Source organism: Bufo gargarizans, chromosome 2 (assembly GCF_014858855.1).
Source record: "Bufo gargarizans isolate SCDJY-AF-19 chromosome 2, ASM1485885v1, whole genome shotgun sequence".
In the NCBI taxonomy this organism is placed as follows: Eukaryota; Metazoa; Chordata; class Amphibia; order Anura; family Bufonidae; genus Bufo; species Bufo gargarizans.
Window position 1 is genome coordinate 149810226 of NC_058081.1, and position 25295 is coordinate 149835520.

Here is a 25295-nt window from a genome sequence, read left to right on the forward strand (position 1 = left end):
TAGTTTAGGTGGGGTTAGGTCATTGGTTTGAACAAGTAATCCCAACCTGAAATAAGCCTGGTAGTTTATACACAGATAGTTCTGTTTTCAGGGGGGGAAAAATGGTAAGTGGCCTTAGGTCAGCTGCATTGATTTAATGCATTACTTAGGCTGCCAGAACTGAGGTAGAATCTTCTTAGACCGCATCAGGAGTGCCTCAAGCCTCTGTGATTCCTTTTGATCAAATCTCTGTGAAAGATGAGTGTCATGCCCTCTTCAAGCCAGCTGTGAGGGGACTGCCCTGTGACTGAGAGCATGCTGGAACAGAGCACACCAGGGCACGGAGGTGAGAGCATGCTGCAGAGGTGAGCGAGGCAGACACAAACTTGGAGGGCCCACAGATCACCAAGTGGGAGGATCTCATTCCACTCCCCTGTGCACAGTCTTAGTATTCATCAGACCTTGAGGTGCTCCTATTCAGACAAGGCTAAGAAGGCGTGTGATGTTCTGTCTTACTACTTGTACAGACAGGAGTGCGCTTAAACTACATAGCTGGAGTACTCATTGAGGGAATGAGGGACTGCCTGGGACATGATATCTCCTTAGCAATGGACAAAGTAAGGAAACTTTTTATATATTAATTTCTTTTATTCTGGTCTTAAATAATATTGTTAAAATGTTGTTAGTAATAATAATATACTTAAAATGATATTCTGCTCTGTTACTAGCATAAGACCTAATTTTATTTCGAGCATAATTGTGTCTGCATTCTTTTCACTCCGCATTTGCTAATGCTGATAAGTGACAATGTAACTTTAAAGGAGTCCTGTATAAAGTGCTTTAAGCAAGTACATTAATGTCCGTATTATGATGCAGAAAGGCTCTTTAGAGCAGGCAGTAAAAACCATTTTCCTATAGTCGTTCTTAGTGTTATTAGTGGCCGGTGATCAGTGTCTGTAAATTATGCATACAATCCTATCCTTTTATTGAAGAGTGCTATTGTCCTCCCTCAGAGCACACTTAGTCCTGTAGCCCCATTGAAAGCACTGTGGTAGTGGTGCTGATGAAGATCATGGGGATGACACAATTATGGGCTCGCCGTTCTATTCAGTCCTAATTCCACAGAATATTCTCAATGCATTTTATTACCGTAACACTTAGTCCAAATATATGCTCCTTACAAGTGCACTTTATACAGTTTTAAAAAGCAGCTCTTGTATGGGGAAAGCTAGGCGAGATTCTTTTTTTATTTATTTTTTCCTCTTTTTTTTATGTTAAGCTTTTCCTGTAGTTGTGGATAGGAAACCAATCTTTCCACTGAACTTGGTACAGAACAATCAATACACTGATAGATGGCTTTAACTATGCAGTATCCATTAAGATAGGTGTGCCCATCCCATTTTCTTAGTTTGACGTAATGCTGGAGATGGAAAGTGCAATCTAGAGACAAACTGTCCTGTTTCGCCTGCACAGAGGTGTCTTTCTGCTCTTATGTTAATCTGTGATTATCTCCTTTTACAATGCTCTCCTGCACCGCCTGGAATCATGTAGCTGCGTTGGCTTCATCAACTGGAAAGCTTATTGTTGTTTTGTATCTTTTGGGTGAGCTAACATCTATGTTGCAAGGACCTCCAGGCATGTTGTGCTGCTTCGTGTTTCTGCAGTCTACAAGTGAAGTCAGCTTCATTAGTTTCATGATGGCACATCAGTACAGGGCTGGTGTTACCGCTTCCTTCTAGCAAGTCCTGGAGCATGATCTGGGCTGCCTAGGTTTGGATAAGCTTGTAAGGATTTGTCAGCCAGATGTGACACGATTGTCAAGAGGCAAGTAAAGGAGGAGATCTGATATTAATCAGTGCATAGCTGGAAGCCAAACTTTCTCAAAGGCAGTGTAGAAACATGTTCTTCTCGACTGCTCCTCTTTTCTTACCATTGAGCTGCCACTGTCTCAACTTCTGGGTTTATTACAGACTAGAGTGGATAATGGTGTGCTTTTCTCTTTCTTTTTTTTTCGCCTTGCATGTCTGTCTGCGAGCCAATGTCTAAAATCGCCTATGTTTTTTTTCATAGAATGCCTTAATTTTATCACCATTCCTAAGCATGCATTATTTATCACTGCTTTCAAGTCTCTTTCCTATCCTGATATTGGAGTTAACATGCTTTGTCACACGAAGACCTAGCATGTATGTAGTTCTCCGCACAATGCTCGTGTTTGATCTGCAGCATAGTTGTGCAGGTCAGCTCCTTCTAATTTTCACCTCATTAATCCTGCGAGTATGTGTGGTGCCATTTTCTGTTATGGATTTAATAGTTCTGCAACTACTACAGAAGTGACCATCACCCTATTTTGTGGGTGTGTTGTGTCTCGAGAGGGGAAGATTTTGTTGCAGAAGTTTTCTGTGCCTAGAACTCTGTCCCATTCATCTGAATGGGGCTTGCAGAAATCCATGTGCTTGTCACCAAAACAACCCCATTAAAATAAAAGGAACTTATGTTGCGTCACAGAAATTTCAGCAAAAATCTGCTGCTTGCGAAGGCACCCCTCCAGGAATCCTGACAACTAAATAAGTCTGTCTGGACAAGTGCTACGTTATATTAAAGAGTTTCAACAGGTAATGTTTTATGGTTCCTCCTCAGGCCTTAAAACATATATTTCGTAACCATTTACCAGCAGATTCTGCAATTTGCAGATCATAGAATAATCATGGAGATAAAGTTTGACACCTTAGGATCTTTACTTCATGCACCTTGTGAATAAGAGCATTAGATCTCTGTAGATATCGACATTCTTACAGGATTTAATGATACATGGACCTAATTGTCTGGTGTTCAGACACCAGGTATCAGCAATGGTCCAACAAGCGGGGATCATGTGATGGATGAGCAGTTAACTGTATAGGCATCAGTAAGACATGCAGCATTGCTAATTGACAGGCTCTGTCAACTGTTCTTTACGTGGCCTGGTCTATGTGACCATGCATCTCTGCTGGCGTTTAGAGAGTCCTCTTCTCATAGAGAAGAGTTATATCTTTTAATATTCTTAGTCTGCATTAAGTTGCATCTGCATTGACCTTTTAAGTCAATGGTTGCAAAGATGTGAAGTTCGTTTTTTTTCAGGTGTTTTCTAAAATATGTCTTACTAGAGTACTACACTTTGCCTGTTTTATTATAAACCTCAAAAAAACCGAAAAGGTATGTACAGATGCAACAGAGTGGAGTTGTCATTCTGGCGCAATTTATTGTGATGTCTGAATGATCACAGTGACTGAAGGCCTTCATAACTAGTCTGGGGAACCTATCAAAAAAAGGTCTGTTGCCAGTATTGTCTTTTGGTGTAGGTTCTCATTGTTTTAACGTGTGACAATGCCTGGAGAGAGAATTGCCAAAAATGATCATAGCTGTAATTTCTTGAGGATTCTACTTGAGTTGAAGCATTGCTGTGATAACCTGTCAGTAGAACCACTGAAGGTTTCTGGAATGGGGGGGTTATGTAACGGTAACATAGCACAGTTAAGCAGCATAAGGTAAATTAAGTTGTCATGAACATGGATGTCCCTGTTAATGAACCACATATACTACATATCACATTATTATTTCCTGTATTTGGCTTCTGGGAAAGAAAATTTAATAAAAATCCACACACTTGATTAAATGTGAGCAGATATGAAATAAATGTTTTAACTCTTTGTATTGTGAACTTCAGTAAATCTCATGCCTTTGATTGTTGGCGCTTGCCTTATACTGAGCATGTGGCTTATAGAATTATTAGCGTTCTCAATGTTGAACTGAAGTTCCTAGGAGCCAAACCCCCTCTCTGTATACAGGACTTGTGCCCTTTTAAGTAATTTTTGTTATTATTGCATATTCAGACCATATCTTCTATGAGGTTTAATAGGATCTCTGAAGGTTATTGGTTTCAAAGTCAGTTCCAAGTTATGTTCTGCTAGAACTTAGAGGTCCTTTATTGAGTCAGAGCTTGGGCCACCAGAGGATCCTCTGATACCCTGTTTTGGGGGGGGGGGGGGGAGACAGGTTTCAGTCATCTACAAGTTTTAAAGTTATGGGGAACAGTTAGGTAAGTGCATACTGCTTATATCTTAAATGTGTGGTGGGCTCCTGAAAAGGTGTTCTGACATTCTTGTATTATACAGCACCTCCAGCTCAGGCCAAGTATCAGATAATAATCCAACTGGAGCATGCACATGCCAAGGTTGATGTCCCCCCCCATATGTGAAGTATAGCTGTAAAAAGGACTAAATCTGGAGGTTTGTAGGGCATATTTGTTGCAAAAATTTCAATGACTGTTCTATACTGTACATCTACAGTAATCGGGGTTGCTGTAGTAAAACTCCATTTATATGTATGAGATGGATATTCAGTCACAAATGTACCATATTTTAGCATGTGAATATAGTATACTAAGACGTGTGAACATGCAGCATCTCCACATGGGTGACCGTTCCTTGAAGCTTCAGTAATAATTTTTACTGGCTGAACAGATTACTGTATGTAATCGAGAAATGAGTATGCAATGAAATACATGAAGGATCATACAGACATGTAACCACATTCTAACAGCAATGTATTCAGAAGTTTTATACAATTTGATTTATTGTACTTGTGGTATATATTTTGGCTGAGAAAAATGGATTGTGCAAGGAGGTGTATGTGGTAGGACGGTCTGTGTCATGACCCTGCAGGAGTTATAGTCGATATGATTCAGGCCCTAATGATGAGCTCATCCTTTCCTGTCTTCTGGCCTCCCATATCACTTCTATTGTGTCATTATTGTGTCTGCACCAATGTTTTGGGGGTTACCTGACTACAGCCAAATGTTGTTACTTGAGATGTGTAATCAAGACATATTTGCCATGTTCTCAGATCGTCTTGATTGTCTGCTCATTAGTCATCGATGACAGCAAATCTTTTTGTCTTCTATGCAGTAGGGTCCTACTAAAAAGAATGGAAGGCAGATTCTGAATATATTCATGATTACAGGGTTATAACCACTTTTACATTTATTGTGTTGCAGCTTTAAAACTGCCACAAGAGGACTTTAGAGTACGATCACACATAGCAGTAGCCTGCACCATACATGTAAGGCCTCATGCACACGGCCGTTGTTTTGGTCTGCATCCGAGCCGCAGTTTTGGCTGCTCGGATGCGGACCCATTCACTTGCCGCAAAAGATGCGGACAGCACTTCGTGTGCTGTCCGCATCCATTGCTCCGTTCCATGGTCCGTAAAAAAAAAATATAACCTGTCCTATTCTTGTCCGCACTTTGCGGACAAGAATAGGCTGTTATATTAAAGGCTGTCCATGCCGTTCCGCAAATTGCGGAACGCACACGGACGCCATGCATGTTTTGCGGATCCGTGGTTTGCGGACCGCAAAACACACAGCGGTCGTGTGCATAAGGCCTAAACAGCACAGCGGCCTAGACACTGACATATCTATACATACAAACAGAATTTGAGGCTCTGACTTCATCTTCCAAAAGGGTATATGAATGAGAGACTGGACCTGGCTAAAAGCTTGAGTCTTTAGTATTGGTAACATCACTTAGACCTTCATCACTCAACTAAGTTATTACACAGCATCACAACCTGCCCCTGTAGTAGCGTCCGGCTGCAGCAGCGTACAGCACTTATGTCTGTCTCCTGTATACCACGCAGACATCACATTGGTAGTGTTTTATCCTCATGTACTGGGCTTTGGCCCATATTATTCAGTGTATCAATGTCTGGATTACCATTTATTATAATTTTATATGCAGGTGCCACAAGTCTTGAATTTTGTGATGGTTCCTGTAAATGTGGTCTTTGTGCTGCATAGTCACAAATTGCATAGATCCGGCTACACAAGCAGAGATTGCAGTAGCTTTCACAGCCAAGTTATATGGCATCATAGAACTGGAACTTCGCAAGAGATGGATTTTCTCTACCGGAAGCATGTGTGTGCACCAGTTTTTCATGTCGGTTAGAACAAAAATGAGTGCAAAGTTGACATGTTAGTTTTGCACACAGTAGTTATGTGTAGGCTTAAAGGGCTTGTTCAGGATTTTGATACTGATGGCCAGTCTGGATGGAGCTAGTAACTGCAGCACTGCTTCCATTCACTTCAATGGGAGAAGCACTGCAGTAACCAGCTATGTCCAGAGCTGTCTAGTTCCTGCATAGGAAACTAGTAAACAGCTGATTGCAGAGGTGTGGAGTATCAGACCCCCGCCAATTTGATATGGATTGTCTAATCTGAGGATAGGCAATCAATATCAAAATCCTAGACAACTCCTCAAGCTGCCGAAACACAGATAAATGCTGGAAAGAGCAGTCAACAATGTATATTTATTTAAAAGTACTCTCGATTTATATTCCAGACACAGCCATAGTCATTAATGGGCCCAAAGTACCCCAAAAGGCAGACGGTATACGTCACATTACTTTTTTTAACCTCTGTAGTAGCATAATCATAATTAAGTAAATGCGATTCTGTATGGAATACAGTATGGAACTGTGTGGCTTATAATTGTATACAACCACATTTGGTATAGAACTTGCTCACATGTGGGGCGAACTGATCCTACTGTATAAAGTGTATACCCTGAGAGTGAAGACAGACATGCTGGTTAAAGTGAGCCCCTGCTAGTTTTTATCCCTGGTGGTAAGTGGTGTCTTGACGTGTCAGGCAGTGGCTTTTACCCCTCTTCTCATACAAATAAGCATGCAGGTTTGGGGGAGTCAACGGAGAAAGCTGCTGGCTGCGTGTGTGGCCACATTAAGGTAGAAAACAGTCTATAATGCAATGCTGGATTCTTTACTTTTTCATTTGCTGTGTAAACAAGCTTCATAAGTGGGTCCCTAAAATGATATATATGTATCTTATTGATATTGAACAGAAGTTGTAGCTAGTGGATATCTGTAATGAGGGTGGTAGCTGGTTTGGGAAGCATTGCCAAGAAGTGTTTTCAGAAAGTAACTTGACCTTCTGTTTTGTGTGTTAGTGAGTGCATTCCAGGGAATGAGATTCAGCTGTTTGCGGGGACCGAACCAAAGCACAAAATGAATGAGGTAAGTTTTGTTTTTTTTACATATTTTAACACATTACCTTCAGCAACTTCATACAGAAGATTTCAGACATTTATTTTGCAGATACTTGGTCATCTGCTTTCCAGGAATGTGTTGAATGTTGTTTGACAGTAATAAAGCGTCATGTGTATCAAGGACTTGTGCGTTGTGTAATTCAGTCAATTTATAATATGATAGTTTTCTTTTTAATTGGCAAGAGGTGCATTACTGGAAAGGCCACCAGATGTCACAAAACGTTTCTACCCACATGCAACCTGTGAAATACCAATGGATATCAACCTGTTGCATGTTATGTTGTCTCCAAAACTCAACTTTGGCTTGGTCTCCGTTAATGAACTTGTATAAAACAAACTTCATGAACTAAATCCATATGAATTGAGGGAGAACATGAGAAGATAAAGGTCTGCTAGATGAAACAGATTTGGCTGAAGCCTTTGGAAATTTTGAGTACCCCAGTATTACTTTAGGTTTGGGTTAGACAGTAACTTATATAGGTTAACTGGGGGTCTTCCAATGATAAGTACATGTCACTGCTAGGACCACCATCGAACACATGTCATCTATGATGAACCTGGCAGTGAGTGAATCATTTCCCTACAGCGCCACCACCAGGGAAATAAAGAGTTAGGCTATTCTCATTGAAATCAAAAGGCAGTCTGCATAATGCGTCCAGGCTAAATTCCCTAAACCAGGCTACTCCTTCAAATTGTAATTAGTCCTAGCCTTAGTGCAACATATGATCAAGCTGAATGTCCAAGAATTCTTATTGCCTTCATACCCCTCTTTATAGCATTTCATTTATTGTACTGTATCAGTTGGACACAAAGTTTCAGCAGATGTCACTGACCCCTGTAGGAAGTCTTGCTGATGAAATGCTAATAGGGGTAACTTGAGACTGGTTTTCTTAGGCTGCCATAATCTGTTTTCCACTCTGTACAGCAGTGGTCTCCCCAGGGGATTAATATACGTCCCCAGCCTTGATTCATTGTTACCTTACAGCTGGGTGTAGTGCCCGCCAATACAGGACATTTCTGTTTCTAGACACAGCAATTGATGCAACCAGTGAGAAGTCAATCTGTCACCACTTTTTAGATCCATGGATCCCAAATTCATTCATCCAAATTTAAACAGAATTGTGTGAATGCAGCTGCCCAGCAGAGTTCATAAATCGGCTATCTAGGATTGATTTCTGAAAAGCTACGCGTTTGGCAAATAGTTTTTATCATTTTTTTTATTTTTTTTTCGTATAGATGCGACCCCACCTCTAGCTTATAGAACCATAGGTTACGTCTGTAGGTTTGTGTGTCTGACTTTTAAACCGACCATACTGGAGTTTATTTATGATCTGCATAAGGCATCCAGATGGATAACTTGTTCTACCACGATTAAAAAAGGCAATCATTACATTGTACCTGGAAGCTATAAAAGTATGAGCATACACTCTAATCTGTCACCGATGTCTAGAACATATGCAACTGATCTGGATGGTACACTGTGTCTGCATGGGTCTATCTGTATTTGATATTAGTTCTATCAGTTTACCACAGTTGTTGCCTACTTACAGGAAATAATGGGAGACTGTAGCAGATACAGGATGAATATAAAAAATGTGGATTGTACTTTTCATCTTCATTCAGTTTTCCAGCATTCTGCTTGTGTTGCGATATTAATTCTTAATATTCAATGTGTTTATATTGCAGGCAATACGATGTACATTGGTAAACTGCATCTGTTTGGGATTCAAACCTGGCAAAATAAATCCCCGTCAGTGCGAGCAGTGCAGACATGGATGGGTGGCACATGGTAAATGTTATGACTACATTCTGATCATTATCCATCCCTGTTGAATTACTATTCTTCTAATACATATTTTTCTTCATATAGCATTGAGTAAGCTACGGATCCCACACTTTTACCCCACCAGTCAAGTTGAAATTGTTCAGTCCAGCGTAGTCTTTGATATCAGCAGCCTTATGCTCTATGGAACCCAAGCCATTCCTATTCGACTGAAAATTCTGCTTGATCGACTTTTCAGTGTCTTAAAGCAAGAAGAGGTCATACAGATCCTTCATTCACTTGACTGGACACTCCAGGACTATATCCGGGGTTATGTGCTTCAGGTACTATTGCAGTAGTCATGCACAAAGTTTTATCTGTCTGTCTATTAGATTATACAGTATATGCATATATATCATATTATCCATCTATGATATATTCTTCTACCTATCTATATACCATGTATGTGTATACTGTATCTGTGATATATCCATCAATCATTATTACTCTGATATATGTCATAGATTTATGATAATAGATATGATATATGCATATATTATCTAGCTATTTCATCTATCTAGTATTAGTATTGTCTCTTTTATATTTGTAAACCATTGCCTCTGGAAAGCAAACATCCTCCTCTTTATAACATACCTTGTAAAGTGCAGGGAGTGTTTTGAAAGCTGCAAATTAATTAAAGGGGTTATCTGAGAGTACAGTAATGATGACCTATCCTAAGGATGGGTCGTCGATATAAGATTGGTGTGTGGGCCCGACTTCCAGTACTCCCGCTGATCAGCTGCTTGAAGAAGTTGCAGTGAATTGATCAGTGGGGGTTCTGGTAGTCAGACCCCCACCAATTTCATATTGATTACCTATCCTGATCATAAGAATTCAATATTTTACTCTCCAAGAACCCCTTTAAATTAAAATTATAAGCAAGTCTCTAATACATGACCTGTTAGTGCCACTTAGTAATTGTCTGCCAAGTAAAACATTTTCAAATGGTCAGAATGTCATAAAAAAGGCAAAGGGGTGATACTTGCCTACTTGCCAGTACGCCACCACTCCTGTTCTGGGCCTTCCTGGATCCCCTCAACAAACAGGAAATAACAGCTCAGTAAATCGCTTGCCACAGCAGTGACCCACCTCAGTAAGTGATTGCCTGAGTAGTCATTTTTTGTGTCTGAAGGTCAAAGCCAGAAAAAGCACATAAAAGAACAAACAAATTCACAAAAACCTACCAGTGATCAGTGTTTACATTCTCAACACACAAACATTTGTTTAGTCTTATTATGACAGATCCAACATGATACATCTTGTATAAATCCACTTCTCTTTCACCTGAAGTAAGTGTCTTCACATGGTTCCAGACTTCTCCTATAAAAAAAAAAAAAAAAAAAAAAAAAAAAAAAAAATGAATGAAAATAGGACCTCTACAATTTATATCAATTTGGATCTGTCAGAATAAGATTAAACAAATGTTTCAGCAGCTCCAGCCATTCCTGTGTTCCTCCTGCTCCTCCCAACTCTTCCAGTGGTCTAGACCCACCTCCTGCTGTCTTCTCGGTGGGCCTGCTCTGTTCCTCCATGCAGGCTGCAGCCTGCTTGCCAGCAAGCCCTCTCCTCCTCTGCCCATAGGGTGCAATCCCACTGGCTCTTAAGGGACCATTACACACATACTTATTTTCACCAGCCAATGGCTGGAAACCCTGAATTGCTTAAGGCACCTTCCATTTTTGGATGGTGCCTGAGCAATAGGTTCTATATTTGCCGACTGTGTACCAACTTTCTGCCCACTTACAGGATTTTGACCCTCTGCTGCCTGACCTGACTTGTGCCTGTGTGTTGACTCTTCACGGCCTGCTCTGACCTCAGAACATTTACCGTATAGCATGTATTCCACCTTCTGACCTCTGCCTGACCATTCAGTGCATTGCATCAGTGTTTCTGCACTGCATGGGTCAACTGTCAATCACAAAAACTACTACAGGAGGTAGCAGCCTGGTGGTTCCCCTGCAGCGATTTCCAGTTCGCAGTACAGTGGTTAAAGGGTGAAAACTGGGGATTGCCAGGATAACGTCCTTAGGAGTTGCCCGAAGCCAAATCTGTTGGTTGATACAGTGGTTAGTGTTTAAGGTGTGGAAGAGAGAAAATGTTAAAGGCAGATATAGCTTCTCCACTTTATTCAATCTACTCCTGGTTTTTGCTTGAAAAACAGCATGAAAAAAACTAAACATGTGGCAGCACCCTAAGCGATCTATGCTCAATTATGATCAATTCAAAATGTATTTACTTCGACCATAATTAAACTTGGATATTTGCTCAGGAGAGAACACTGGAAACCGAGCAGTTAGACAAGCTCTTCAACAAATTAACAGCATTCTGCACCCTGCAGAATGTAATAAATCCTAATTACGAAAATGATTTTTAGCCAAAAATAAATGCATTTTAGTAAACAAAATGCCCCCAATGCTGGCCATAGCCTTTAAAATGGTTCTACTTGCAGTACCTCTCACAATCAGCATTGCGGTGGTGACGTCTTATGGGTAAAGATGCATGTTCAGCCCACTTACATCTTGTTTTAGTTGTCATTTGCTTGTGCTTACAAACTCCAGTAATAAATGTAAATCAGTTAAAAGTTATTTAGTTTGCGGTCCATTATGATCATCTTATAACAACTCTTTGTACCTCGTAAGAGCACAATGGACCTCAGTTAAGTTATGCTAATTAAACGGCTTGCAAGATCCTTGCTCTTCCTGCTGCTTGCTACAATTATGTTTTTTATGCAAAGTTCCATTATGGTCTTATATCATGACACAGATCAATATTTAATGATCTGGATAATCTTGCGTTTTAGTGTTGGGATTAAAAATATGGAATCAATTATCTCAAAGCCTCTACAGCATCAAAAAAATATGATGATACATTCTTCATCAACCTGGAAAGTCTTTCATGGACTGAAAAATCTCAGTAGGCTATCAAATACATGTCCTGTGATAAAATATTTATTATAGTTATTGGGAAAAGTTAGACATGGCCAGAGTTTGATATAACTCCAACACTCAAGTGTAATTACAGCTGTGCTTTGTGGACGCTGGCTATAGATCAATATGCCTTCATTTATTCCACGATCCTTACATGCTTGCAACATTATTAAACTTACAATGGGGGTGAAAATTGGACTTGACTAAAATGAGCAGCTAATCTGAAACTTAAATTGCATGGCTTTTTATCCTGATGTTAATTCATCCACTTAACTTTCGATGAGAAATCCCTTTTATGTGTTATCTAAGTGTAAAAAGCAATATTTACAGTTTGCATTTTAATAAAGAAAGATACTTGTAGATATTTGCCATGATATCTAATAACCCAGCAGATTTGAAGGATTAATAGACATTCTTAAAACAAAGTATACAGAGTGAAGATATAGATAATAGTGGTGTCCTAACCAGAATAAAGTAATTACTAGAAAGAGAACAAGGACCCTTAAAACATCATATTTTATTGAATCAGTACTAAAAACGGGACCTATAGTTTAAGGTCATCAATAGGGCAACCGATATGCCGAATCAATGAAAAACAGGTAAGATATATATCCGATTTCACTAGATACCAGATCAGAGTATCGCTACCAACAAAACCAAACGAAAACAAAAAAGTGGGAGGGATAGTGGGCAGAAAGTGAAGGCATAAATGGGTGAGGTATAGGTCTGGGGGTATTTTCCCTATAGATACCCTAGTATAGCTTCAGCCCGGAGACAAACCCTAAAGGTGTGATTACTCCGCCCACATGCCTAAACCTGATGGGCCCTGGATATCCCTACCCCCTTATAGGGAACCCGTCATCAACTTTACGCTGACCTCACTGAGGGCAGCATTAAATAGTGACAGAAATGCTGATTTCAGCGGCGTGTCACTCATGAGCTAAAAGTAAGTGGTTGCTGAGAACCAGCATCATAATCATTGCAGCCCAGGCCTGGAAAAGAGTCAAATCTACCTGAGAAGAGTCATGATTATTCATAATCTCCTGCTCTCTCACCCATCTGCTGATGATTGGCAGTTCTCTCCTAGAGAAAAAGGGAGAAAACTTGGTATTAGACTGTCAGTCATCAGCAGGTGGGCAGGAGAGCAGGAATTCATGAATAACCAGGACTCTTCTCAGGTGGCCGGGACTCTTTTCCAGGTCCAGTCTGCAATGATTGTGATGTTGGTTCTCGGCAACCACTTACTTTTAACTTCTAAATGACAGACCGTTGAAATCAACTCGCCGGTCTCAAATTTTTTCTGCCGTTAGTATGGGCAGCATACAGTTGATGACTGGTTCCCTTTAACTCTATAAAGATAAATCACCCCAACGCGTTTCCCCCACTGTTGGTTCATCAGGGGGTTGGTACAAATTGAGTAATAGGTCAAATAGAAACAAAATGATAATAAATTATATTATAATACTTATGGTATACGATCAAGCAGGCGCATACAAAGGGACCTTGGTGATATCCGATACAGCATTTCACATGTTACTAAAGTGGATGGAAGATACTACATGTAAAATGGCCCCATAGTGTCTGCTGCCTGACCTGCATATGATTGATTAATAGACATTCCATTGGAGCACACTGATTTATTTGATAAAAATTAAGCAGAAGCACAGCTTTCCTTATAGATTCTTTCTATACTTGTCATGCTCCGGTGGATGCCATATGATAATGATATCATCCTATAAAAGTCAATGAACATGAACTTCAAATATAGCCAAAATTGTCTAGTAACTTCAAAGCACTGGATACACTGTCTGTCAGAAAGGGGTATTTCTATATCTGTAGTCATTGAAAATGTTTTAGCTTTTTTGCATTCTGTGCAATTAAGTTGCATACAAAATATTGTACTCCTATAGATACAGCAGTCAGGCTTAAAAGTCTTGCACACCAGGGGAATCTATTGCCAGTTTACTGCTTCTGGGTCTCCTTATACTAGCAGTTGGTGGTTTACAATGATACATAGTATTAAAAGGGTTGTCCAACCATTACATGTCATAATAAATTTATAAATGATAAAAAGTGAAGCATATTTACCATTTGGAAGCTGTTAACAATGATCCAATGAAGTTATCACATTTCTTACATATTATATTGCTACCTGGTATTTAAAGTGCATAGCTTTATGTACGTCCATTTACTGAGCTGAGTGGGGCTGGTCGCACATGCTCAGTTGCTCTCCCCACAGACAGGTCTGTGTATAGTTATCTTTTATTCACCACAGCACAGCTAACAGAAATAACTGTCTTCCCTGTGTTCACAGAGATGCAGAAAGCTATTTATTTATGCAGCACCCAGCTCAATGCAAAGATGTACACATTGCTGTATACTATGAATACCAGGTGGCTCCATGCTATGCCGTAAATGTTATAAGTCTTTACTGGATATTTTTTATTTAAAAAAAAAATATTTTTTTACACAATTAATGGCAAATATGCTTCATACTTTATCAATTACCGGTATTTAAATGATTATGACATGTAATGGGGGGACAGCCCCCTTTAAGTAAATCCTGGCTTCCGTGCTATCAGTGCACAGAGAGGAGGGTAAAGGACAGGAACTAGTTTGAAACAGACCATCCATTATTTTTTCTTATTACCGTACATATAATACCTTTTGGTTTGGTGGGTCAGTACAATTATGGCCATACTGCTTTTTCTTAAATTTTCGGGGGAAAAGGTATAAATAAATAAAAAAAATCTGTTCTGAATTTTTGTTTAAGGCCTGTACCGTGCAGTATGACTGCCATGTTATATTTATTCTGCAGATCTATACGATTATGGCTATATTAAACTTATACAGTTATGGTTTCTTTTATACTTTTGATCACTTTTTAGGTTTTTCTACTTTTGCATAATAAAACCGTTTAAAAAAGTGTTGTGGCTTTGTAAAGACCTATAACCTTTTTCTTTTTCCGCAGACTGAGCTGTGTGAAGGTTTGTTTTTGCAGTAGTAGTTTTTATTGGTACAATCACTGGGTTAGGGAACACTTGAATGATTCCACTCGCAGTTTGCTTGGTTGTTGCTAACAAAAAAAGTGGTTAGCTCTTTTCTTACCAAATTGCTTATGGTATGTTAGGAGAAACGTTGGCCACGATGTGTCTCCACTAAATGGTTTTTGTGTCAGTATCTTCATGTTCTCACTGCTTTCCATAGGAATTTAGCCTGATTAGTATTTATCCATTTGTATTTCATATACCTTAAAGCAATAATAAAGTACTGTATATTAAAGTGTTTTTTTTCTTTTCTTTTTGTTTGAAACAAAACTATCTTTAGGATGCATCTGGAAAAGTCTTGGATCACTGGTCAATAATGACTGTTGAAGAAGAATTGGCCACATTGCAGCAGTTTCTTCGATTTGGAGAAACAAAATCTATTGTAGAACTTATGGCAATCCATGAGAAAGAGGGGTACTCTGTGCTTATTCCTAGCACTCGGACAAATTCTGACATCAGAACATTTATCGAAAACAGCAACCCTAGGAGCAGTCCTATTATAGTACCTAACCCACTGGAGAAAGTGTCTTCACCTTCCATGCATCCATTTGAAAACATGATCAATAACATGGCCTTCACATTACCATTTCAGTTTTTCAGCCCTGTGCCTCCCCCTCTTATAGGCTCACCACCTGAAAGGCCACTTACTGAAAGAAGCCAGGATAGAGAGAATGAAAGCAAACAAGATGCCCATATATCATTCTCTGAAAGCAGCTTCTTAACTTCTAGTTCTGCATCATTTAATTTAGAAAATGAGTCCAGCATAAGTGCTCAGGATGTCGTCACCAAAGCAGAAGATGATAGCCCATTAAGCGATACCAGCTCACACAACACCTTGACAAACTATGAGATGACTTCAGTCTCTCCTGAAAATAAACTGAAGCCTGTTGAACGAAATGGCATTGGACCCAGAAAGGGCCGTGTATTTTGCACTGCTTGTGAAAAGACCTTTTATGACAAAGGAACATTAAAGATACATTACAATGCGGTGCACCTGAAGATAAAACATAGGTGTACCATAGAGGGTTGTAATATGGTATTTAGTTCACTACGTAGCCGAAATCGTCATAGTTCTAATCCCAACCCACGACTTCATATGCCAATGAATAGAAATAATAGAGATAAAGATCTTAGGAATGGACTTATTATCTCTGTATCTGAGGATCACAAAAGGATGGGACTCAAAAGTCCTTGCTTAGATAACAGATCTTCTAATAACTATATAACTCACAGCACTGACTCAAAGATGCCAACAGTTCTGCCTAATGTTGGACAGTCTTGTGTTCTCATTCCTAACTTGAAAACTGTTCAACCAGTTTTACCTTTCTACCGATGTCCTGTTACTCCAGCTGAAATTGCCAATACTCCTGGCATGCTTCCTTCTCTACCAGCCATCTCTCCTTCTATTAGTGATAAGATGGCTTCCGCAGATGCGCTATTGGATAACATGCCAAAAAAGAAATCTCGAAAATCCAGCATGCCCATCAAAATCCATAAAGAATCTGTGGATGCCCCAACAGAAAGCACAGAAAACATGAGTTCTGAAGAGGACCTCTCTCCAAACAAAGATGATTCCTTTGTATTTGATAACTCTGATAGGAATGTACAAACTCCTGATGAAAGTCCAGGTGGACCTGAGAGGGATACTGTGCATTCTTCAATTACTTTCCACCCCCAAAATGGAGAAGGACCAAATTCTCACTCTGCTATGGATAAAAGTTATGACAATACATCTTCAGACTCTGAGAATGAATTTCATCCCTTCACTCAAGAGCCGGCATTGAGAGTGGATTCCAGTGAAAATAAATATGAACGCCCAACCCACTTTAATGTTGTGAGGCAGCTGGCTGACCCTTCTCTGTATAACAGAGAGCAGCCAAAACTCGCTGATTGTGAGGACAGTATTGAATTTCGGCATTTCCCTTTCAATGGGGGCACTTTTGGTGCAATATCTAACAAGGGCCCTGGTTTAAGTGACTCTGTAAACCTAGAACGTGGAGATCAGCACTTAGATTTACCCAAGGATGAAAATCGTTTCCACTGTGAGATTTGTAAGAAGGCCTTCAAAAACGCATACAGTGTTAAAATGCATTACAAAAATGTGCACCCAAAAGAAATGCATTTATGTACAATTGATGGCTGCAATGCTGCTTTCCCTTCCCGGAGGAGCAGAGACAGGTAAAGAACGATTTAGTCAATATTTGCATTTGTGTCTCTAGAGATATGATGTTAGGGCTGATGGTGCTATTCATCAGTGCATCATTTCATACTTTCTGGAAGTATTCATGACAGCAGATATTGTTATGACTTAAGACTATATCTCCCCTCTCCCTCCAGTGGCTATATGGGAGGGAAACAGTAGTCTAAGACTGTACTGATGCTCGTAATAGATGCCACCACTGTCTGGATGGCCAGATGCTGGTGAATCAACTTTGCTACCCTACACCAATCCCCCACTCACTTCTGTAGGAGCTGGTATTTAACACATGCTATGGTTGCGGACAATGAGTGACTGTTTCTTTTAAATTCTTGCCTGGTTTCTATTAAGGCTCCATTTACACGTCCGCAAGTGTTGTCCGCACCCGTTCCGCAATTGTGCAGAACGGGTGCGGACCCATTCATTCTCTATGGGGACTGAATGAATGCGGAGAGCACACTATGTGCTCTCCGCAGCCACATTATCAGAGTACGGCCCCAATCTTCCGGTCCGCAGCTCCGGAAAAAAATAGAGCATGTCCTATTCTTGTCCGCAATTGAGGACAAGAATAGGCATTTCTATCGGGGTGCTGGCTGGGTGTATTGCGGATCCATAATGCACTACGAATGTGTGAATGGACCCTTATATGTACCATTAAAGGACTTCTGTCACCCCACTAAAGTCATATATTTTTTTTGGGCTACTTAAATTCCTTATACTGCGATATATCAATATATAATGCTCTTACTCATTTTCGTTCAGCAGTTTCTTAAAAAAAACTGACTTAAATAATATGTAAATTATCTCTCTACCAGCAAGTAGGGCGGCTACTTGCTGGTAGCAGCCGCATCCTCCTTTCATAAAGACGCCCCCTCCTCATGTTGATTGACAGGGCCAGCGAACGCGCTCGTCCTCTGGCTGGCCCTGTCTGCGTTCAAAATCTGGCGCCTGCGCATTGAGGATGGAGCGGCCGAGCGAGCGTCCTCCTTTCAGGGCGCCTGCGCCGACTGTAGACCGGTTCGGTGCAGACGCCAGATTTTGAATGCAGACAGGGCTAGCCAGAGGACGAGCGCGTTCGCTGGCCCTGTCAATCAACATGAGGAGGGGGTGTCTTTATGAAAGGAGGATGCGGCTGCTACCAGCAAGTAGCCGCCCTACTTGCTGGTAGAGAGGTAATTTACATATTATAAAAGTCAGTTTATTGAAGAAACTGCTGAACGAAAATGATTAAGAGCATTATATATTGATATATCGCAGTATAAGGAATTTAAGTAGCCCACAAAAAAAATAGGACTTTAGTGGGGTGACAGAAGCCCTTTAAAATACATTTTATTACGTAGTTTTAAGAAGGATAAATGTGGATTAGACAGGTTGAAGTGCACCTCTCTGATCCCGTTGTTTCACTGCTAAACAAGCAGTAACACTGGTGTCTGGTAGAAACTCACCTCTCCCTACACAGACAACTGTTTTGCTTACCACTATCTCTGCCAACCCCCCCACAAACATGTTTGGTTCGGCTGAGCGTGTATGTTAGTTGGGAGGGTGAGGAAAGCTGTTGCCAAATAAATCTGGCAGCAGCTCATCCCCTGGGAGAACAAAAGGATGATTTATTTATTTTTTCTCCTGATCCTTCTCTCCCCTGACATAATCTGCCGGTGGTGGTGGAGGCTCGTTGGGAGCTCCCCATTTATATATTAGATTGTTGGCTTTTGCTGACAATACAATAATCTATATTGGGACCTTAAGGGTGTCAGTACAAATTCAATAGCTGTTAGCCAAACAATATACTTTGTAAAACCTCCTGACTGCTTAGTTTGTCCGGAATGGGGAGTAAGCTACTGCCATACACATCCACAAGTTATTGAAAAATAAAGACTCGGGCACGTAGAAGTCATCCTGGTCCTTTTTTCCCCATGACAAAGGCTGAATGAACATTGGCCAAATTTTGAATGCACATTAGATAGTTGGCCTGTCTGGAGGCAATTGCCAGGTTTGCCAACGTTGGCCTAATGTGTATGGAAACCTGTAGGGCAGGCATGTCCAAACTGCGGCCCTCCAGCTGTTGCAAAACTACAACTCCAAGCATGCCATAATAGCTGTAAGCTATCCAGGCATGCTGGGAGTTGTAGTTTTGCAACAGCTGGAGGGCCGCAGTTTGGACATGCCTGCTGTAGGGGTTACTTAGAAAAAAACTCCACACTTGAGGTATCTGGCATGGCAACTATTACAGCAAAGCCCTCTGTGCTGCTATACCACCTGTATATTTCTCATCATATGTACACAATGACTGTCAGTCAGATAAGCAGATTAATTGCCTTTAAAAACAATTTTTATTCCATAATTTAGAGACCTACTTGCATGGTTATGGAGGTTAACCAAGACAAAAAATCTAAATTATTGCATCTGTTCTACATTGTAAATGACATTTTCATACAGTAAAAAAGCAATCCCCTATAATTGTCTGTAAATTAGATGTAAGTGGAGAGCATTCCAGAGTCCATATCAAAATCACCCTACTTTTTTCAAAATGTTAAAACTAGCATGCTTTTTGTAGTTACTGATGTCTGTCTTATGTACACAAGGGGTTTGGAGCCTTCTAAGATACCAGGACTTGGGTGCAAGTGCACCTATCCATTCAGAACTCCCCTCACAGTTTATGTAGACTTTTAGTTAGTGTTCATCCCTAGCAGAAAGAGAAACCTAATCTGCTTTATTAGGTAACGTTTTATCTTTATAATAATACATTTAGAAACAGGTAGTTGCTGTCTATCTGTGTACTGGAAATTCCCTTCACTCTTCCTTCTGTTTTACAGGCACAGTTCTAATCTGAACCTTCATCATAAGCTTCTAACCAGAGAGGCTTTGGAACTACAAAACAACCCATACAACATCCCTTATCTTTTGAAAGACATGGTTAAGGATCACTACCAGGAATCCCCACTAAAAAACCTAGGACAGACATCTGTGATCTTCAAAGGAATGAACCGGACAGGGAGTCTGGTTTATCCCATGAGTAAGATCAGAGAGCCTTGTTTGGACAGCTTTGGTACGGATCCTGTGAATGACAGCGTTGTGTTGGATTTAAGCACAACCTCAAGCATCCAGTCAGCAAGCAGTTCACATTCCTCCTGGGACTCAGATGGCGGTAGTGAAGAAGGTAACCTACCAGTGGAAGATAGTGATGAAAACTTTGAAGGCTTGAGCTTCATGTCACAGGAAGAGGTCTACCACAACTTGAATTTGGTCAGCAAAGCTGACCAAAGTTTCTCACATATACCATCTGGTATGCCAATAACTTGCCACATCTGCCAAAAAACTTACAGTAACAAGGGGACATTCAGGGCCCATTACAAAACTGTACATCTGAGGCAACTTCATAAATGTAAGGTGACTGGTTGCAACATTATGTTCTCTTCTGTGCGTAGTCGAAACAGACATAGCCAAAATCCTAACTTGCACAGAAGCTTGTCTCAGTCACCAAGTACTGTTTAGTATGAATGATGCAGGGTTTAAAACTTAAAAAAAAAAAATCTGATGCTGTTGTATCATAATAGCCAGATTTATGTTATGGTCCCTTTTTGAAAATTCTTTTGAAAGCACTTGTCATTTTATACAGTAGATTTTCATGCAATTCTCCACCCTTGAACACTACATCTAATAGATTCAAAATTGTGCACTGATTAGTTGTTCAAAATTGTGCACTGATTAGTTGTGAATAGGTGATAAATGTTGTTTGTGGGTCACCCCTTTAAATTATCATCAATGGTGGTGGGATCACTCACCAATTATGAGAACAGGGGTTCCCGAGTCTCCTGTGTGCATGGAGCCGCAGTGCACCTACATGGGACTTCTGAGTACAGCATTTAGCTATCTCAATTAGTTCCATAGAAGCAAATAGAAAAGTGTTCACACATGCACACTACTGCTTCATTCACACAGACTCAGAGATTCCCATTCTCATGATCAGTGGAGGTACCAGCAGTCGGACCTCCATGGATCATACATTTTATCACCTACAATATTTACTGTTAATGGGCTAACCTCTTGAATGTCTTAAAATATTGTTGTTGTTTTTTCTGCTGGAGAACTAGAAATCACATGCATAGATGTAAACTTTAGAAAATGCCTGCATTTGCCACTAGAGCAAAAACTTGCTGCTTAGTGTTATAAATTGAACCCTGTAATAACACAGTGTGTAGTAAACTCCCCCTAGTGGTGACTGGTGGCTGCATTTTTTTAAATACTTTTTCTGGTACAGAGATCCAAATGCTCTGTACAAAGCGCCAAACCGCTACATACAGTGTGTATGTATATATATATTATTATTAAAGTTTCATCAGCACAGAATTTTGAATATAAAAGCAACATGGTGGTAAAATGTAGAAATGTTTGTTTCCTGCGTTAAACATGTTTTTTGTACAGAATGCATGTGTGACTCAATCCTGACAACCGCTTTATGGTGTCACATTGCAACTAATGTGAAATGCTGTTATGTGCTATAGAGATGGCTTCCTACGTCTGATACAGTAAGGAACATGTCACTCCCTGCTCTCTTTTTAATGCATCTTTTTCATTCTAGGAAAAAGCATGATCTTGAAAGAACGAAACAATGATGCATTTCAAAGTAGAGGATGTGCAAACAGCTCCTTTTACTGAACCCCAAAAACACACAAAATGGTCAAACCACTACTGTTATGATGCCAGCTGAACAAAAAAAAGCGTTCACGTTTTTTGTAGACAGTATTGAGCTGTGTAAGTAGTAACGTCATTCTCTGAATTTGTAAAGTTTTGATACCGTGTCACTCTGTTTTGTTATTCTGTATGCTATGCACTTGTAACTGGCATTTTGTACTAAAATGCTGCCTGTTCACTTTTGTTATTATAGATATTATGTCCTATTATTATTATTATTATTATTATTATTATTATATAAATGTGTTTTTCTTTGTTTCAATTGGAAAAGGCTGATGGTTTCCAGAAGCATGCCATTGATTCCACTTTGTAAATAGTCAAAAGATTCTCTTTCCTTCATTCTGAGTATTCCAGTAGGACTGGACTTGTGAAATGTTGTCATGTACTGTAAATATATATATAGAGAGAGAGAAAAGAGAACCTAATAGATTTCATTTGTTGCTATTTGTAGCAGTATTTCAGTTTTGTTGATATTTAACTTATTGGGAATGAGCCCAGTTGGTATGCAAGTTCTTGCTATGTAGCTGCAGTGGAAATCCTTGTAAAATGCATCTAAACGGGGGGGGGGAGGGAGAAGTGTAGAGCATCCTGCCCAAGAATTGTTCAGTGTATGAGGGATATCTCCAAGATTATGGTTTAATAGATCCTCTCTCTTAGGGCTCATGCACACGACAGTATGTACTCTGCGGTCCGCAAAACACTGATCCTAAAAAAAAACGTGACGTCCATGTTGCATTCTTTTTTTCTTTCTGGCGGATCCTTTATAATGCCTGTCCTTGTCCGCAAAACCAACAAGAATAGGATTTGTTTTTTGTTGTTTTCAGAAAGGACATACGGACAAGGAGTTATTTCCGTTTTTTTCAAGCACCATTGAAATTAATGGTTCCACATACGGACCTGTAAAAGTACCGGAACGGAAACAAAAGAAAAATACGTTTGTGTGCATGAGCCCTTACACATCAGCGTTTAATTAGAAGCTTTGTCAACATGGGTTTACTTTTCATGGAAGAGAACCCATTCTCAGAACAGCTCATTCTTGTCCATAGGCCGTATCTACTGTAGTAAGCCCATGCACATGAATAAAACGGAACGGCAATACCGGGCATAGTCCGTGGACAAAAGTGGTTCAGTTTACTGAAAGTTTCAGTAGATGCACTACCTGTTATATATGTTTGTCAGGCAACGCGTCCCTTGCAACCAGTCTACCTACGATTTTTAAGGCTGAGTTTACACTTCAGTTATTTGGTCAGCTATTTCCATCAGTTATTGTGAGCAAAAACACAGAAACGGTGGAGATCTTTCCATTATACCTGATCTCTGGGTAGGCTTCACTACTGGTTTTGGCTCACAATAACTGATGGAAATAACTGAAGTGTGAACTCAGCCTAAGCTACATGCATTTTTCAACCATCTGTCTTGCGATAAAGACCTTCATACCCTCTAGAGGCAATAAGACCTACGTTGGAGTAGACCAGATATATGTCGGACTGACCCTGAGCAGCATGCGCTAAAGACAATGGGGCTTATTTTTGAAAATCTATGCAAAAAATGTTGCCTATAGCAACCAGATTATGGCTTTTTCACTGGTTTAAAAAGTGAAAGCTTTGATTACCATAGGAAACCCCTTTGCTTCTCAGTTTTCAAGATAAGCCCCAACATCGTTTTAGCATGGAGACCTGTAGATGCATATTATTTCAGATTGCCAGATGTTCTCATCATTTCTCATTCACAGAGGCACTGTGCCGCATGTGGCTGTGTCTTGTTCCAGGTATAACATGAGGTTGTCCTAGAAAATCTTTAGATTTTGGGCATATTAGCATCATTCTCTCATAGCTTGATAAATACACATTTCATACAGGCTAATATCTAAATAAGGTATTTCTCCTCATTCAAGCCCCATGCAGAAAACCCTATCAGGTCTGCAAATCGCAGATCAGCATTATATGGATGCGCTCTGTGTTGCGTCCGCATTTTGTGAACAAGCATAGGACATGTTCTACCTTTTTGCGGAACGGACATATGGATGTGGAAAACACATGGATCATCTCTGTCCTTTCCGCATCTGTATATCCATTCCACAAACAAAATGGACATCCACACAATGGGTCCGCAAATAAAATGCGGACAGCACACGATCTGCATCTATATTTTGAAGAAAGTTGATACGGTTGTGTGCATGGGGCTTAAATATAAATCTTCTACTGGCCAAACCCCAAAACACCATTATTTGTTAAAACTCGATTAAGCTTCCTTTTCTGTTGGAAATATTGATGATGCAAATCCGGCTAGCATCTGATGCACCAAGCAAACTGTAGTAGTTGTCTAATTGACCTGATACAGTATAAAGGCTCATGCACAGTCAGTTATGCTTCTAGAGAAGAATACTGTGCCGTACAGAAGCACCACACAGTGTGCCTACAGCACTGAAATATGGAACTATAGGGATTCCATGTCTCCCCTGCATAACTGAAACGGGACGGATCCGTTTTGCAGCCCATAGAATTCTATTATAACGGAATGCCTCTAAAGGCATTTCATTATGCATTCCGTCATAGAATTGCGTTATGGTCTGTGGTAACGGAATCCATAACGCAATTCTGCTTTTGCCACCAAACAAAGCGTGACCGAATTTCAAAATATGAAATTCGCTTATCTATATTTGTAATATTGACAGGAGATGGCCTTAAAATAAACAGTATTCTGTATTTAAAGGTTACAAATCCAAGTGGTCCACTTTTCTTCATGGTTCTACCAAAGGCAATTTCTCTTGTCTTTCAAAATATGTTGTTTTTTGCTAGTTATTTAAAATCAAGTGTTCCTAATAGCTACATTTGTATACCCTATGTACATTTTTTTGTATTAATAAATTTTGCTCACATTGCACTGACTAGTTCCATATATTTTTTTTTTAAATAGCAACATTATCTACATATAAAGGCCTGATCATATCAATTTGTCATGTAGTGTGCACCTAGAAATGTCGGATTACTGAAAAATTTGTCATGCAGGTAATGTCTCAGGCAGATATGTAAATGATTACAGGTATGGTCTGAACAGTGTTTCCCAACCAGTGTGCCTCCAGCTGTTGCAGAAAACTACAACTCCCAGCATGCCCGCACAGCCAAAGGCTGTCCAGGCATGCTGGGAGTTGTAGTTTTGCAACAGCTGGAGGCACACTGGTTGGAAAACACTGGATTAGACACTGGGTCTTGCCACAAGAGGGCGTAAAAGGGCTTCCACTGGATCGCCAGCTTCGGCAACCTTCCAGTGTGCAGGATATACAGGCCCAGCTGCAACATCTGTGGGCAAATGTGCTGCAGGATACCATAAGGAATGTGTATGTCTTCATGACCAACCATATCTCATCCTGTATCCAGGCTAGAGGTGACCCAACAGGTACTGGAACCTCCTTACAATTGTACAGTTTTCCCCAATAAATGTATCTTTTCGCTCTAATATTGTAATCACTTACATATGTCATCATTACATTCACACACAGGTTCATGTGATGCCAACAACTCATTCTTGGTG

General features: G+C 40.1%; 1 protein-coding gene across 1 annotated transcript; it reads left to right on the forward strand.

The window, feature by feature from the left end:
- The first annotated feature begins 363 nt into the window (after positions 1-363).
- On the forward strand, positions 364-24806 carry LOC122927598 (zinc finger protein basonuclin-1-like). The gene is made up of 7 exons (XM_044279579.1): positions 364-596; positions 6981-7047; positions 8766-8868; positions 8950-9185; positions 15156-17053; positions 19886-20229; positions 21652-24806. The coding sequence occupies exons 2-7, from the start codon at positions 7039-7041 to the stop codon at positions 21726-21728; spliced, it is 2667 nt and encodes an 888-aa protein (XP_044135514.1). The 5' UTR covers positions 364-596; positions 6981-7038; the 3' UTR covers positions 21729-24806.
- Positions 24807-25295: the final 489 nt, after the last annotated feature.